A 14,275-nucleotide genomic window follows, 5' to 3' on the forward strand; every position below is an offset into this window, starting at 1 on the left:
ATTTATGCACTACGCAATTTAAAAAGTCAATTAAAAAGTTAATTTGTTAAGTATCTATGATCTCAAGTGAACTACCATTTATTTTTTGATGATCGTGTTCTGTGATAGCTGACAATTTATTGCCTATTGTGGATGCAGCTATTCAAACTGGCTTGAGTTAACGTCCATGTTTGGTTTTATCTTCAGTCTACCAGCTAAGGGTCTGCCAGGCACCCCCGTCTGTAGCCAATGCGGATGTCCTCACCGATGATGACAAGTTTGAAATAGGTTAACCACATTTATGTACTGTTTTATGCATTTGTTAATTGGTTGGTTTGGGACTTGCCTGTCTTTTATGAAAATATTTGTATTGTATTGATTTAGTTTAGCTGACGCTTTTATATAAAGTGAAGTGATTCATTGTCAGGCATTTGTTTATTTATCTATTATTTTATTGACATGTTGTTTAGCACGTTATGACTAGCTGGAGAAATGCACAGAAGGAATTTTCCAGGTTATCAGAACACCAAGTTTTCCATACGGGCAGACATACATCCAACTCTGTGTGGATTTCTTTTAAATATCTGCATCACACCCCCACTTGTCTGGCTTCATTATATAGTGTCTTGTTGATGACCTCAGTGTAATTGTGGTTGAGGCCAACAAACCTGAGTGCTAACAACAAGCTACTATGCTTAATCCACAGGGGACATCATCAGGTACTCCTGTCTGCCAGGGTTCACCTTACTGGGCAGTGAGATCCTGACCTGCAGGCTGGGCGAGAGGCTACAGATGGACGGGCCCCCACCTGTCTGCCATGGTTGGTTTCACACCTACCACTAGTGTTATTTGGCGGCCTGTTTTAATTTTAGTTTTAGTCTAGTCTTTGTGTCAAGCTGTCATTTGAGTTTTTATTAATTTTAGTCATGTTCATACTCTTTTTAGTCTAGTCAAGTTTCAGTTGACAAAAAATCTGAGCATTTTAGTCTTATTTTATTCAGACTTATGCATGTCTATTTTCATCTAGTTTTAGTCGACGAAAACTGATGACATTTAGTCTAGTTTAAGTCAATTAAAATTGTATTTTAGTCTCTTTTTAATCAAAACAGAAGTAGTGTAAGCAGTAGTCTCGGGAGGCATGTTAATGCCAAAACCATGTATTGGTCTAGAATAAGGTATTCAAAGTCATGTTGTTGATGCCAAATTCAGTTCAGTGAAATTGCTATGTGAATGACAAAACTTGTTACAGTATTTTGCCAACAAGGGATGCTTAGTACACATGCAGTCAGTCAGGTAGGAACTAAGAACCCACTTTACACTCTCTCATCCACACAATTACACACGCACACACACAGTACACATTATTTTCAGGGGCATCCTTCCAAGATTATATATTGTTATGTGTAGTACAACCCCAATTCCAGTTGGGGTTCCCAAAAGTTGGGACGTGTAAAATAAAAAATAGAATACAATGATTTGCAAATCTCATAAACCCATATGTTATTCACAATAGAACATAAAAAACATATACAATGTTTAAACTGAGGAGATGTACCATTTTAAGGAAAAAATAAGGTTATTTTGAATTTGATGGAAGCAACACATCTCGAAAAAGTTGGGACAAGGCTATGTTTACCACTCTGTAGCATCCCCTCTTCTTTTAATAACAGTCTGTATCTGTCTGGGAACTGAGGAGACCACTTGCTGGAGTTGTGGGAGAGCAATGTTGTACCTTTTGTGTCTGATACAGGGTTCTTTCTGCTCAACGGTCCTGGGTCTTCTTTGTCATATTTTTCGTTTCATGATCCACAAAATGTTTTCAACTGGTGGTCTGGTGAGGTCTGGACTGCAGGCAGGCCAGTTCAGTACTCAAACTATTTTACTATGAAGTCATGCTGTTGTGACAGACACAGTTTGTGGTTTAGCATTGTCTTGCTGAAATATGCAAGGCCTTCCCTGAAAAAGACAGTCGGATGGAAGCAAATGTTCCTCTAAAACCCATACCTGTCAGCATTGATGGTTCCTTTCCAGATGTGCAAGCGCCCATTCTATAGGCACTTATGCACCCCCATACCATAAGAAATGCAGGCTTTTGAACTGAGTGCTAATAACAAACCGGATGGTTTCTCTCCTCTAGTCCGTAGGACGCAGTTTTCCCACTTTGCCTCAGTCCATTTTAAATGAGCTTTAGGCCAGAGAAGATGGCAGTGTTTCTGGATCATGTTAACAAATGGCTTCTTCTTTGCATGATTAGAGCTTAAGCCTGCATTTGTGGAGGGCAAGGCAAACTGTGTGCACAGACAAGGAGTTCTGGAGGTGTTTCTGAGCCCATGCAATGATTTCCGTCATGGAATCATGCCTATTTTTTTATACAGTGCCGTCTGAGTGCCTGAAGATCACAGGCATGCAGTATTTATTTTCCCCCTTGTCCCTTACACATAGATTTCTCCAGATTCTCAGAATAATTTTATTATATTTTGTACTGTAGATTATGAGATATTCAAAGTCTTTGCAATTTTACATTGAGGAACACTATTGGTGGCCAAGCAGTGAAGCTGCAAAGCCACCTTGGATGTTTCTACCTTTTCTTATTAAGATTCTTAAGTTTGATTAGGGTTCCTCCGTCAGGAGGAATCCTAATAATAAAACTAACAATAAGAATAGGTTTCCTCCTGACGGAGGAATCCTAATAATAATAATAATAAATATAGCTGCAAGCAGCAATGGCGGATTCCTCCAAACATTGCGAACCATTGAAACATTTATATTCTTCACAAATTGTCACTGTATAGAAAAAATCATGCTGCAGACTTACCAATGGGATATCAAATCTGATTGTTCCTCCGGTAGGAGAACTGTGAAAGAAAATTCTAGTGGCACTGTGTAGATCTGAACAGTCAAGAATGGCGGTTTCAATACAATTTATTTAGTTTGTACAAATTAAGAATTAACAGAGTACTCTGATCAGTCATGACCGAAGGACATACTACAGGTCGTTCGGTAGAGTGATAGAGAACGTTCATAAAACACTGCCTTATATTGAACTGAGAACAGAGGATCTTCTAGATGTTCAATCAATCAATATAGCGGTCTCTGTGATTGGCCAGCACTACTCAGTGACAGTTTGACTCCACACCAAGTGTCCCACAGATCTTTGATGTCACAGCTCCCTCTCTAAATGAGGATAGTAAAGATACCTTTAATGAAACACAAACAGAACACAGGACACAATCTCCACAAGGTCAGAGCAACTGTGTCAACTAACTAATCTAAAACATATCCCTTTAGGCCACGGGAACTCAAGAATCCCCCAACCTCTGTGCCTCTGGCTTCTTAGTTAGGTATCATAAATACCTTAAGACAATCTGACTTCTTTCCTTACAGAGCAAAGTATCCTACAGAGCCTCAGCCTCTTACACTTCATACCATAAGAAATTCACGTCTATATGAAACACATAATTTACATTGTAACTATGTCCTAAAATTCTATGACAAGAACCCTGATGTTATTGGTGGTATTATTATTGTTGTCCTCTGGGAGTCAATGGCAGCCCCTAGACCAGTACCTTAAAAAGCTGTGAAATTTGGCATGTTGAAACTGCAGACCATTACTAACTACCATACCAAACATGGGCCACGTGAGACAATCAAAATGGGCAGCAAAGCAACCAAACAGGAAATTGGATCATATATCAGCAAATCTTTGAGATATCAACACCAAACTTGGTATGTCACGAGGAAGACACTACAACATGTTACCATGTGCAAAGGCAACTTCATATCTCCAAAAATGATTGATATAAAGCATATCGAATTTATCGCTAACGCTAAAATAATGCTTTACACATCGCCGGTCAAAAACTAATGCTCTGATTCAATCATAAGTTCATATGAAGTCTCTTGAGAATGTTTAGTTCACAAATCTGAGAAAAAGTTGAATGTAAGATGAAAAGTAGATTTATTGTGAATATTTGAAATATGCATGCTTGGCTCATTTCTAGGGCTTTTTCCCCAAATCCTCTCTCCCTCTGCTCCTCACCGCGCGTGCTCAAAATTTTCACACACACACACAAGGGGACAGAACCCTTGACACACGCGCGAGCTTGGGGAGACACACACACACTTGAAGGTTTTTGTAAAGGCTGGGCTGACCAAGCACCCTACTTCACTCCTTGGCCTAGTAGCCATTCTAGACTAGTAGTCATTCTGTGGCTAGTTTAGCCACAGCTAATTCTACTGTTAAAAGAAACAGAAGGTCTTCTTCAGAACTATAAAGTTGAATCAACCAAACACACCTTGGTCATTTTATCGTCTTCTTTGGCACAATTAAACTAAGGACTAGACTTTTAAGAAAGCATGACCAAAGCAATTTGGTGAGGGAGGGTTCCTCCTTAAGGCCGAATTATACTACTGCGTTTTCACGGACACAGGGAACGCCCTCTCCGATGAGGAACGCCCTCTCCGTGCCCTCTCCGAGCCCCTCTCCGTGCACCTCCTGATTTTCCTAAGTATCCGTCCATCCGTCCGTCATTTTATGGATACCCCTTGGCTGTGATTGGTCCGTATTAAGAACCACTTGCGTCAGGGGCGGGGTTGCCGTGACCAACAAGACAAACAAAATCCTTTGACCGCCATTGCTGTAAGTTTTTACAATTCATATTTCAGCTAAACAGTACATGTAAATCAGCATCTGAATTTAAATGTGACGAGAAATGGGCAGTGTAGTTGGTGAAAATGTGCTTATTTTAATGATGAAACGGCTAATTTGTAAATTTGCTCCGACTTTTCGATAACCTAGCTAGCATCGCAGTGCAGCGCCACCTACTCTTCTGAATTGTTTTCAGCACCCACAGCCTTCGGAGTACTATAAATTCAACGAATCCATCCAACTCCGTCCGTCTGTGTGTCCGTAACGGAGTCGGAGTAGTATAAATCGGCCTTTAGACTGTTGTAATGTTAGAACCATGTTCTAATGGTTGTTGAAATCATTGATCTGCATGTCAGTTTAGGCAGTGGTAGTTGTTGTGTTGATGTTTTCTACACAGTGACAATTTGTGAAGAATATACATTTTTCAATGGTTCCCAATGTTTGAAGGAATCCACCATTGCTGCTTACAGCTATATTTATTGGGTGTGCTTTGACTTAGGCAAGGGCACAACCTTTGTTCTCTCTCATATATTTATTCTTTTTTATTTATTTTCGCCCCCCTAAGGATCCCTCAATATTTGGACTACATAGACAACGCCGGTGTCAAAAGGTTTGTCTTGTATGGGATTGCGTTGCTTGTATTTTTATTTACGTTCCGTTGCACGGTTTAAGTTGAAATTAAGTTTTTGTGACAAAGTGCCTTTTGTCACCAAAGGGAATCAGTGCAAGCCTAACGTCAAACCGTCAGCACATGTTAGCAACGACGCATAAATACGACGTGCGTAGATGTAGTAAGTCTGTTGCGCACAGTCCTGGCAGCATCATCCATTTAAGTAATTCAAGACTTGCAAGTACAGTAAGTAACTTCACATTAAACTAGAGAGGGTACAATTTCTGGTGAAATTGTAGGGTGTGCTTGCTTGCGTCGGTTGCACAGGGGGGTCCGTTTTTTAATGACATTTTTACAACTGATATTTCTGTATATTTTATATAAAAATGCATACTTATTATTTATAAAGATTACATAGATTTAAAAGCATATATTTTTTGCTGCTCATTTACAACTTAAAATACGAGTGAAGTGTAGAATGAAATAGATGTCTTCTCATTTCCCCTGCAAGAGGCAGCCTCATAGTTGAATCAAAACAAATACATTTGGCAGACTGGTGTAAAAATTGACCTAATCTCTATGACTTAAACGTCCTTTTAAGTTTTTCCCTTCTCGTGATATTTTCAGGCATTTAGCCTACTCATATTGCATTCATTCATGAATAAAGAACCCCCTTTGAAGATTATTCTACGACGTTACCGGCAGTAGAAGATGGAATCGCGATTCAAACAGTACCATCTGCTAACTCAAAATATGCCCCCAAAAACGTAAATAAGCTTGACATTTATTTAGTGGAAAATCGCTTTCATAAAAAGCTCACTGGTAGCGATCATTGTCAGTAACAACGCAAAGTGTGATATAGCCCTGTGTGGAGAAGCTGCCCCAGTAAATTGTACTACTTCAGTACAGTAGACTACTGCTGTGTTCGTCTTGGTAGCGATTGCGTTGGTTGAATTGGATTTAACGTCCCGTTGTACGGTTTAGGCTGAAATAATTATTTTCATGAACAGATTGTTTGAAGTTTAGGCTGTGGCAATGAAGTTAAGGTTAGTAGTTAGATAGACTTAAGTAAGGGGAGTGCCGAACATGTTATGTCGCCGTTTGACTTCCTACAGCTGTGTAGATGTTTTTGTAGTGTCTCGCGTAGGCTACAGCGTTGCAGTGAGCAACACTGGTTTGAAACCACAGGTAATGATCATTTCACCCACAAATCGTTTACTTGTAATGTAATGTCATAATAAATCCTACAACGAAAATGTATTTGTGAGGAATGTTTATTTTAACGATTGAAAACAGATGCATCATAGACCACTGTAGTATGTGTTGCCCGTAGATGTGGGCCCACTTCCTTAAAAATATCAGCTAATATTGTACATTACATTTCACAATTGTGTTTCACATCACAACGTAAAATGAGTAAATGGTTATCACCCTGGCCTCTTTGCTTGTGGCGTTTCTGCAGCTGCCTTGCAGTAAAGCTATAGTTAGCCTAGCTATCCCCCAAGTTAACAGATGCGAAACGAATGTTCTGCTACAGGTAGTCACGCGTTTTCGTGACGTTAGTAACGTCAGTAACTGTGGCTAGCAAATTAGCCACCGTTAGCTTCACTTTTCACCACAAAAATGCAATTTCTACTTAAACCATGCAACGGAACGTAAATAAAAATACAACCAACGCAATCGCTACCAATACGAAACTTTTGACACCTAGGTTGTCTATGTAGTCCAAATATTGACTGATCCTTAGGGGGGTGAAAATAAACAAAAAATAAATTATAATATATATGTGAGAGAACAAATGTTGTGCCCTTGCCGAAGGCAAAGCACACCCAATAATATATATGTGAGAGAACAAAGGTTGTGCGCTTATGTATTTTAAATACATAATTTGCTCAAACTTTCAGACGGCGCATTTCGGCTACTGCCTCCTCCTGGCTTCGGGTAAACAGTACGGCTTCAACCGGACCCGTACTCCCGGTGGGGTAACGATGTTGTGGTGTAGTAGTGGGGTGTAGCCCGGGTTAGGGTCAAACACGTCTTGGTGCTGGCTTACGAGTTCCCTCACCTCCTGGCGCTGTGTGGGGGTGAGGTCTTCGCCCAAGACCAAAAGCAGAGGGGGAGGGGGGGTTCGGGTTCCTCCCAGCGTTTCAGCAGGTTGACATGGTAGGTTTGGGTGTCTTTTCTCTTCCCAGCCTGGTGCACCCTGTAGGTGACCGGACCCAGCTTCTCCGTTACGATGTACGGGCCTTGCCAGGCCGAGAGGAACTTACCCCGAGCATCTGGTATCATGACCAACACCCGGTCGTGGGTGTTGGTGAACACTCTCGTGGCTGGGCGGGTCGGTTGTAAGCTCTCCGCTGGGCGCGCTGCGCCACCTCCATGTGTTCCTTTACTATTGGTTGTACACGTTGGATCTTCTCCTCCATGTCCCGCACATGCTCGATCACTGTCCGTAGGTGGGATATCTGTTGGCTCCCAGGCCTCTCTCACAACATCCAGAAGTCCTTGTGGCCGCCGGCTATACAACAGCTCAAACGGAGTGAATCTGGTGGACGCTTGGGGCACCTCTTACGGCGAAAAGAACGTATGGAATCATAAGGTCCCAGTCCCGGCTGTCTTCCGTCACCACTATTTTGAGCATGTTCTTGAGTGTTTGGTTAAAGCGCTCGACCAGGCCGTCTGTCTGGGGGTGGTATACGGAGGTGCGCAGGTGCAGGTCCCAAAGTGGCCCCCAAGGGGATGCGAATGGGCCAGCTTCAGGGCCGTGAGCGTTTTCTTTCCCCGTGGTACCACCAGGCGGCGTACGTCCTCCTTACCTCCTTGGGTGACGTGATACAAGAGTCCGTTGGAGATAGAGAAGTACGTTGCAGGGAGCGGCGTGGGGCCGCGTGGCTTCCCTTCTATTTCCCTGACCTGTGCCCAACAGCGCTTCAGTCTCTCCTCCACCTGTTGTTCCCTTTGGAAGGAACCCCGGAGGGAGGCCTGTTGGAAGAGGTCAGAGAGAAGGATAAGGGACATGTCAGGCTCACCTTCGCCATCTGCTTCCTCTTCTTCCGCCAGGTAGGACACTACTGATGGGCCAGGGCACGGGGGGGCTTGGGGTTGCGCAGTAGTTCTTCGAAGCCTGGCCGATCCCAGCCGAGGAGAAACGGAACCGGGAGCCCACTCGCAGGGTCCATCTGCCTGGCCGGCCTGAAACCTCGAGTGCCGTTGCAGGGACCTCCCGGGTGTCACCATGAACACAGGAAACCGGCAGCGAGCCTTCGATCCGCTGCCCCCGCGGTAGCAGCGAGGGGCGCACCAGGGATATTGAACTGCCGGTGTCTAGAAGAGCTTGAACCGGTCTTTCTTGTATCTTGACCAAGGGCGCCCCCTCGTGGGATTCTCCGTGCAGCGTACAGCCCACCTCCCAGGGACGCTGACTCGGTCTGGGGCTCCTGGCCCCAGAGTCGGTTGGCATAGGCTCGTCTAAGGGGTAAGACCGGGAAGGGGATCGGCTCGGCGTCATCTTTGGGCTGCATGGGGGGTTTGGTCTGAGTGGTGGCGTCCTAGGGCCCATGGGGGTTCCATTTTCCTTTGGGCGAAGGGAAGTCATGGACCTGGCCACTTCCGCCCACTCCGCCAGCAGGACCATTTCCTGTATCATATTGGGGTCTTGCTGTGCAACCGCTCTCCGGTCGGCAGGAAGGAGCCCCCTCAGGAAACGGTGCATGACGACCTGGTCTGCGACACCATTAGGCCCACGCCGTTCCGGTTGTAGCCAACGGTATACGATGCGCTGGAGCTGGGCCATTTGGATGGGAGGAGGAACCCCGGGGACATAATTCCAGGTCTGATACTGTTGGGCTGCTGCTCCCGGGGATTGCCCGGCCCGAGCCAGCACGGCTGCCTTCAGGCACGTATAGTCCTCGGCTTCATCCGTTATAAGGGCGTAATAGGCTTGCTGGGCTTCTCCGCTCAAGAACGGGGCAAGCACCTTAGCCCAATCAGCCTGTGGCCAGCCTTCACGGCCCGCCACCACCTCAAAGGTGTGGAGGTAAGCCGTTGGCCGTAATCTTGGTCAGGACCTGGCTGGCTGTGCGCCGTGCATCGGTGTGTTGCGTCTGTAGCCACCCTCCCGTCAGTTGGCCTAGGTTTGTCACCCGCTGTTGGTCTATGGACGCTTTGAGAAGGTGGCCCAGTATAGTAGCGGTTATGGCACGGCTGACGAGGTCTAATTTGGTGCAGGTGTCTCTTCTCATTATCCCTCGCCAGCCGTGCGTAATGAGAGGTGCAAACTCGGAAGGAGCTGTCCAGGGTACCGGTGGTCCTTTGTGGGCGGTGGCTGGACCCACGCTGATAACAGCCCTTACGTGGCTGCGACATCACAGCGTGTATCTAGAACAGGGGTCACCAACCTTTTTGAAACTGAGAGCTACTTCATGGGTACTGAGTCATACGAAGGGCTACCAGTTTGATACACTTCTCTGAAATAATAAATGTGCTCAGTTTACCTTTAGTTATGTATTATTATTAATGATTAATTATACTCATCCATGTGAAGACACTGATCACGTTAATGATTTCTCACAATAATTATCAACATTGACTTAACAAGGTGGGAAACAGATAATATCAATATTCAACAGTATTTCTATTCAAATTAGCAATTGTTAAAATTTTCAGATGCTAATTTCCACAACATTTCATAGGAAACATTTCCCATTTTCACTAGCCACTCACAAACCCTTTTAACAAATCATGAACTATGTTGCTTTTTCTGCCCGTAGCGCGCTACCCAATGGGTAGTTAGCATGGTAGCTTTTGTGACACGTAGTGAAGTGTTTGTCGGCGCACAATACTGGTTTTTACTTTTATCAATAAAAGCATTTATTTTAATTTTAAGATATTGTAATTTTCTATATAAATGCAAGTGTGATCCAAAAAGAATAGCAACAGAAAAAAATGAAATTTTTTATTTAGCCAACAAAGGTGGCTAAATATCCATGCACACCGGTTATTTGTGCTATTTTTAGAACAGGCCTGCCGGCGACTCATGTGGTCCTTGGGGGCGACCTGGTGCCCGCGGGCACAGTTTGGTGACCCCTGATCTATAACCAAAAAGCAACGACAAAATCTAACACCCAGCAGTGTGTATTTTCTTTGCCTCCCCTTTCGAATGCAATATTCAAATTACTAGACAAAAAAATTTATCCTGAGAAAAGTGGATTTTGAGGGGTATAGCTCCATAGACCTCCATTCATTCTGCACTCGCCTGTGAGCGCCCTCATATGAAACCAGAGAGGAACTGCAACCAGTTCAGAACCCGGAAGTTTCCCCGAGTGGCAGTTCTCCCCATATTTGTAATATTATTTGTCTTTGTGTTTGTTATGTAGTTATGATTTTAAAGTAAGTATTGTTTTTGTTATTCGTTGTCAAGTATTATCTATATCTGTCTATTGGTTTTGTTCTTGTTCAAACTGAGGCAGTAAATGTATTCATTGGTATGGAAATTAATGTTAAAGTGCCTGGATTGTTTGTATTTGATCTGAATAATAAAAAAATAAAACAAAAATGTAAAAGTTCTCCCCATATTAGACATTGGGTGTGTTCGACTTCATGCAGCGCTGCAGCCGGCTGACTTGAAGCAGTGAATTCTGGTTAGCTTTTTGTCCGACTTGAGACAGCGCCGAGGCTAGGTCACTGTGACGTATCCATCAAAGTACTGTGAGATCGATTCGAGAGCAGCCGGCTGTGTAGCCAAGCCCATTTTCTCAAGAGTAACTGCATGGGTTCTAATGACACAGCTATTTCATGATTGGCCAGACTCACACATGACAACTTTGACGCGTGTTTTGTATTTATTCTGACACCTTCAGTTTCGCCAATGCTCAAATTCGGACCAAACTGTATAATTGAACTAGAGAGGGTACAATTTCTGGGGAAATTGTAGGGTGTGGTTGCTTGCGTCGGTTGCAGGTGGGTCCGTCCCCTTAAGTTTTTCTCTTCTAGTGAAATTTTTCCAACATTTAGCCTACTCATATAATTCATTAAGAACCCCCTTTGAAACAAGCTACTGTAATGTAGCTGCCTGTTTGTGGGTTAATTTGACATGAGCACAATGTGTATTTTACTGCATCTCTTCTTGACATAGCATTCGAACACAGGGTGGAGGTCTGTCACAGTATCAACGTTGTCACCGGCAGTATTTCAGATGGATTTCAAACAGTACCATCTGCTAACTGAAAATATGCCCCCAAAAGCATAAATAAGCTTGACATCCATTTAGGGAGAATTGGCTAATTCAAAAGAAGTTTGCTACGAGGAAGCTAGTTGCGGTAGCTAGCCAAACTTCACTGAGTGAGGGGATTGTTAGAAAGCGCCGGAAATGAGAATGTTTCTTTTGACATAAAGTTTAGGCTGTGGCACTGAAGCCGGCGACGCACCACACAAGCTTGAGTTTAAATACATTCTTTAATGTGACATTACTTACTATACATGCACATCTTGATTTGCTTAAATGTACATGTATGATGCTGCTAGTACACCACGGCACGATACGATACTCGCTGTGCAACAGCACATCTATGCACGTTGTATCCATGCGTCGTTGCTAACGTGTGCTGACGTTGTGACGTTGGCACTGAGTACCCTTTGTGGACGCAATGCACAAGTTCAGCCTAAACCGTGCAACAGAACGTAAATAAAAATACAAGCAACTCGATCGCTACCAAGACAAAACGTTTGACACCAACGTTGTCTATGTAGTCCAAATATTGACGGATCCTTAGGGGCGCAAAAAGAAACAATAAAAATAATAAATATATATGTGAGAGAACAATGGTTGTGCTCGCCGAAGGCGTGGGCACACCCTATTGAATATTTGTTGAAGAAAGGGTTTTAGTCCGCTTTTTCACTAACGGAAAGACTAAGTTTAATTGAGTTCTGGTTGTATTTTCAATCTGCAGATTGGAGAAACATTTTAACATAGCCCAATACATAAAATGACAAATTTCAGTGCACTGGTTCGTGCAAGTTTTAATGCGAAAACAATTAAATTCGCAACCATGCTGTTCGTCAACGATAAAGTAAGCAAACAGCGCTTGATCGGCCATGACTGACGTCAACGCAGCAAACCACGAGAAGCTGGAATGTCCGACTTTACGGAGCTGTTTTTAACTCCTCCCCGACTGCAAGAGGCAACACGTCAGCCTCCAGGACAAAAATAATTCTAAAAACTGATAAACATGGGTCATTTGACCATAAAAAGCTGTCTGTGTATTTTATTGTCAATAAGGAAAGGTTACTTGATAGATGGATGACAGGGGAACAGACAGTAACACTGTTCAGAAATTCAGAATTTCTTTCTGCAGTAGTTATTTTTTCACAGTAATTTTCCTGTCCTTCCTTCCTTCCCCTCTCTCTGTCTGTTTCTTTCCCACACCTCTCCTGTCTCTCCCCTTATTTCCCTCCTCCTTCTCTCATCTACCTACTACCACTTTTTTCTTTCCAGTACAATGCCCTGCCCATGAAGTGCGTTTCGACTCAACTGGTGTGATTCTGAGTCCGGGATACCCAGAAAGCTACCCCAATCTGCAGATGTGTTCCTGGCTCATTAATGTGGAGAAAGGCTACAACATCACCCTCCACTTTGGGCTCTTCCAGACAGAGAAGGAGTTTGACATCCTGGAGATATTTGATGGTACACTGTTATCTAGATATGCAGCACACTTAATCATGCCCTTCACAAAGCCATTCTGTTATTACAGATTTATTAAGACATTAGTATAAACATTTTGACCAATAATTATAAATACTATCACATTACAGTTTAAGTGTGTGTATTACAACCATTGTGTGTGTATGAGTGTGTATATGTGTGTTCATTATTATTGTGTGGGTTTTGGTTTTTCACTGTCTAGTATTTCGTTTCTATGTCCTGTGTTCTGGCTGTCATTTGGTTGTATTGATTTCACCTGTCAATCGTTAGCGTGCCTATTTAACCCTTGTGCTGCCTTCGGGTCACATGACCCAAAGCTTCATAACGAACCATCGTTGTGTTTACCACATTTTACCCAATACACAAACAAATACAAATAATTTTCTTTTAACCTTCGCAATGTGGGGGGTCTGAGACACCCCAACAGTTAAAAGAAAATGCTTCACTTTGTTTTTGTATGCGGTAAAGTTGTCGCAATACGACGGTGGGTCACAATGATTGATGGGTCAGAATGACCCGAAGATAACACAAGGGTTAAGTTGGGCCCTTTGTTTCATTTGTGAGGTATTGTTTGTGTTGATGATGTACTGACCCTACAGATAATTAATATTGAGATTGTGTATAGACCTTTGCCCTGTATTTTTGACTTCGACATTTGCCTAGCCCTTTGGATACTTTTGCCTTGTGGATTACCTACCTGTTTCCATCTGACTACGATTCTTGTCTTGTCCTGTTTGGGAGAAAAATAAACACATCACCGTTTACTCTGCGTCTGGGTCCTCTTCCCTTTCTGGGATCTATCTGGGATCGTGACAGAATACCTCACCCTTCAACATGGATCCAGCAGAGGTACATCACCGTCTACAACAGCAAGAAGGGCAACACATTGATGAGCTGTGCCATCTACTCCACAACAAGCCCAGTTAGCAGGTACCCCTGCACCTCCCGCAGCCCGTACTCCTGTCGTTGCCCCTCCCAAATATGATGCTTCTCCTGGTCAATGCAAGGGCTTCCTCATGCAATACTCCATCTACTGTGACCACCATGCTCGTGATTTCCGTACGAAGAAAGACAAGGTTGATTTCATCATATCCCTGCTCACCGGTAAAGCATTAGAATGGGCTAGGGCATTGTGGGCTGCACACAGCCTGGATTTAGACTCAGAGACTCAGTTAATCTCCTTGTTCACTGAGGTTTTTGACCATCCTATCGCCGGACAGAGTGTGGGGGATCTTCCCTGCGAGATCAGACAGGGTGGAGGCTCTGCGGCGGATTATGCCCTGGAGGAGTTCGGCACCTTGGCTGTCAGTAGTGGGTGGAGCGAGGCCGCTCTCCTAAC

The 14,275-nt window shown here is 43.6% G+C and overlaps 1 protein-coding gene across 1 annotated transcript in view; it reads left to right on the forward strand.

Moving 5' to 3' along the window:
* LOC136943733 (CUB and sushi domain-containing protein 3-like) overlaps positions 1-14,275 on the forward strand; it is a 384,366-nt gene that overhangs the window by 226,187 nt on the left and 143,904 nt on the right. The window contains exons 45-47 of the mRNA XM_067237158.1: positions 187-267; positions 686-799; positions 12,730-12,918. Of these exons, the coding sequence (XP_067093259.1) occupies positions 187-267; positions 686-799; positions 12,730-12,918 (384 nt within the window). The remainder of the gene's footprint in view (positions 1-186; positions 268-685; positions 800-12,729; positions 12,919-14,275) is intronic.

This window comes from Osmerus mordax, chromosome 6 (assembly GCF_038355195.1).
Source record: "Osmerus mordax isolate fOsmMor3 chromosome 6, fOsmMor3.pri, whole genome shotgun sequence".
NCBI lineage: Eukaryota > Metazoa > Chordata > Actinopteri > Osmeriformes > Osmeridae > Osmerus > Osmerus mordax.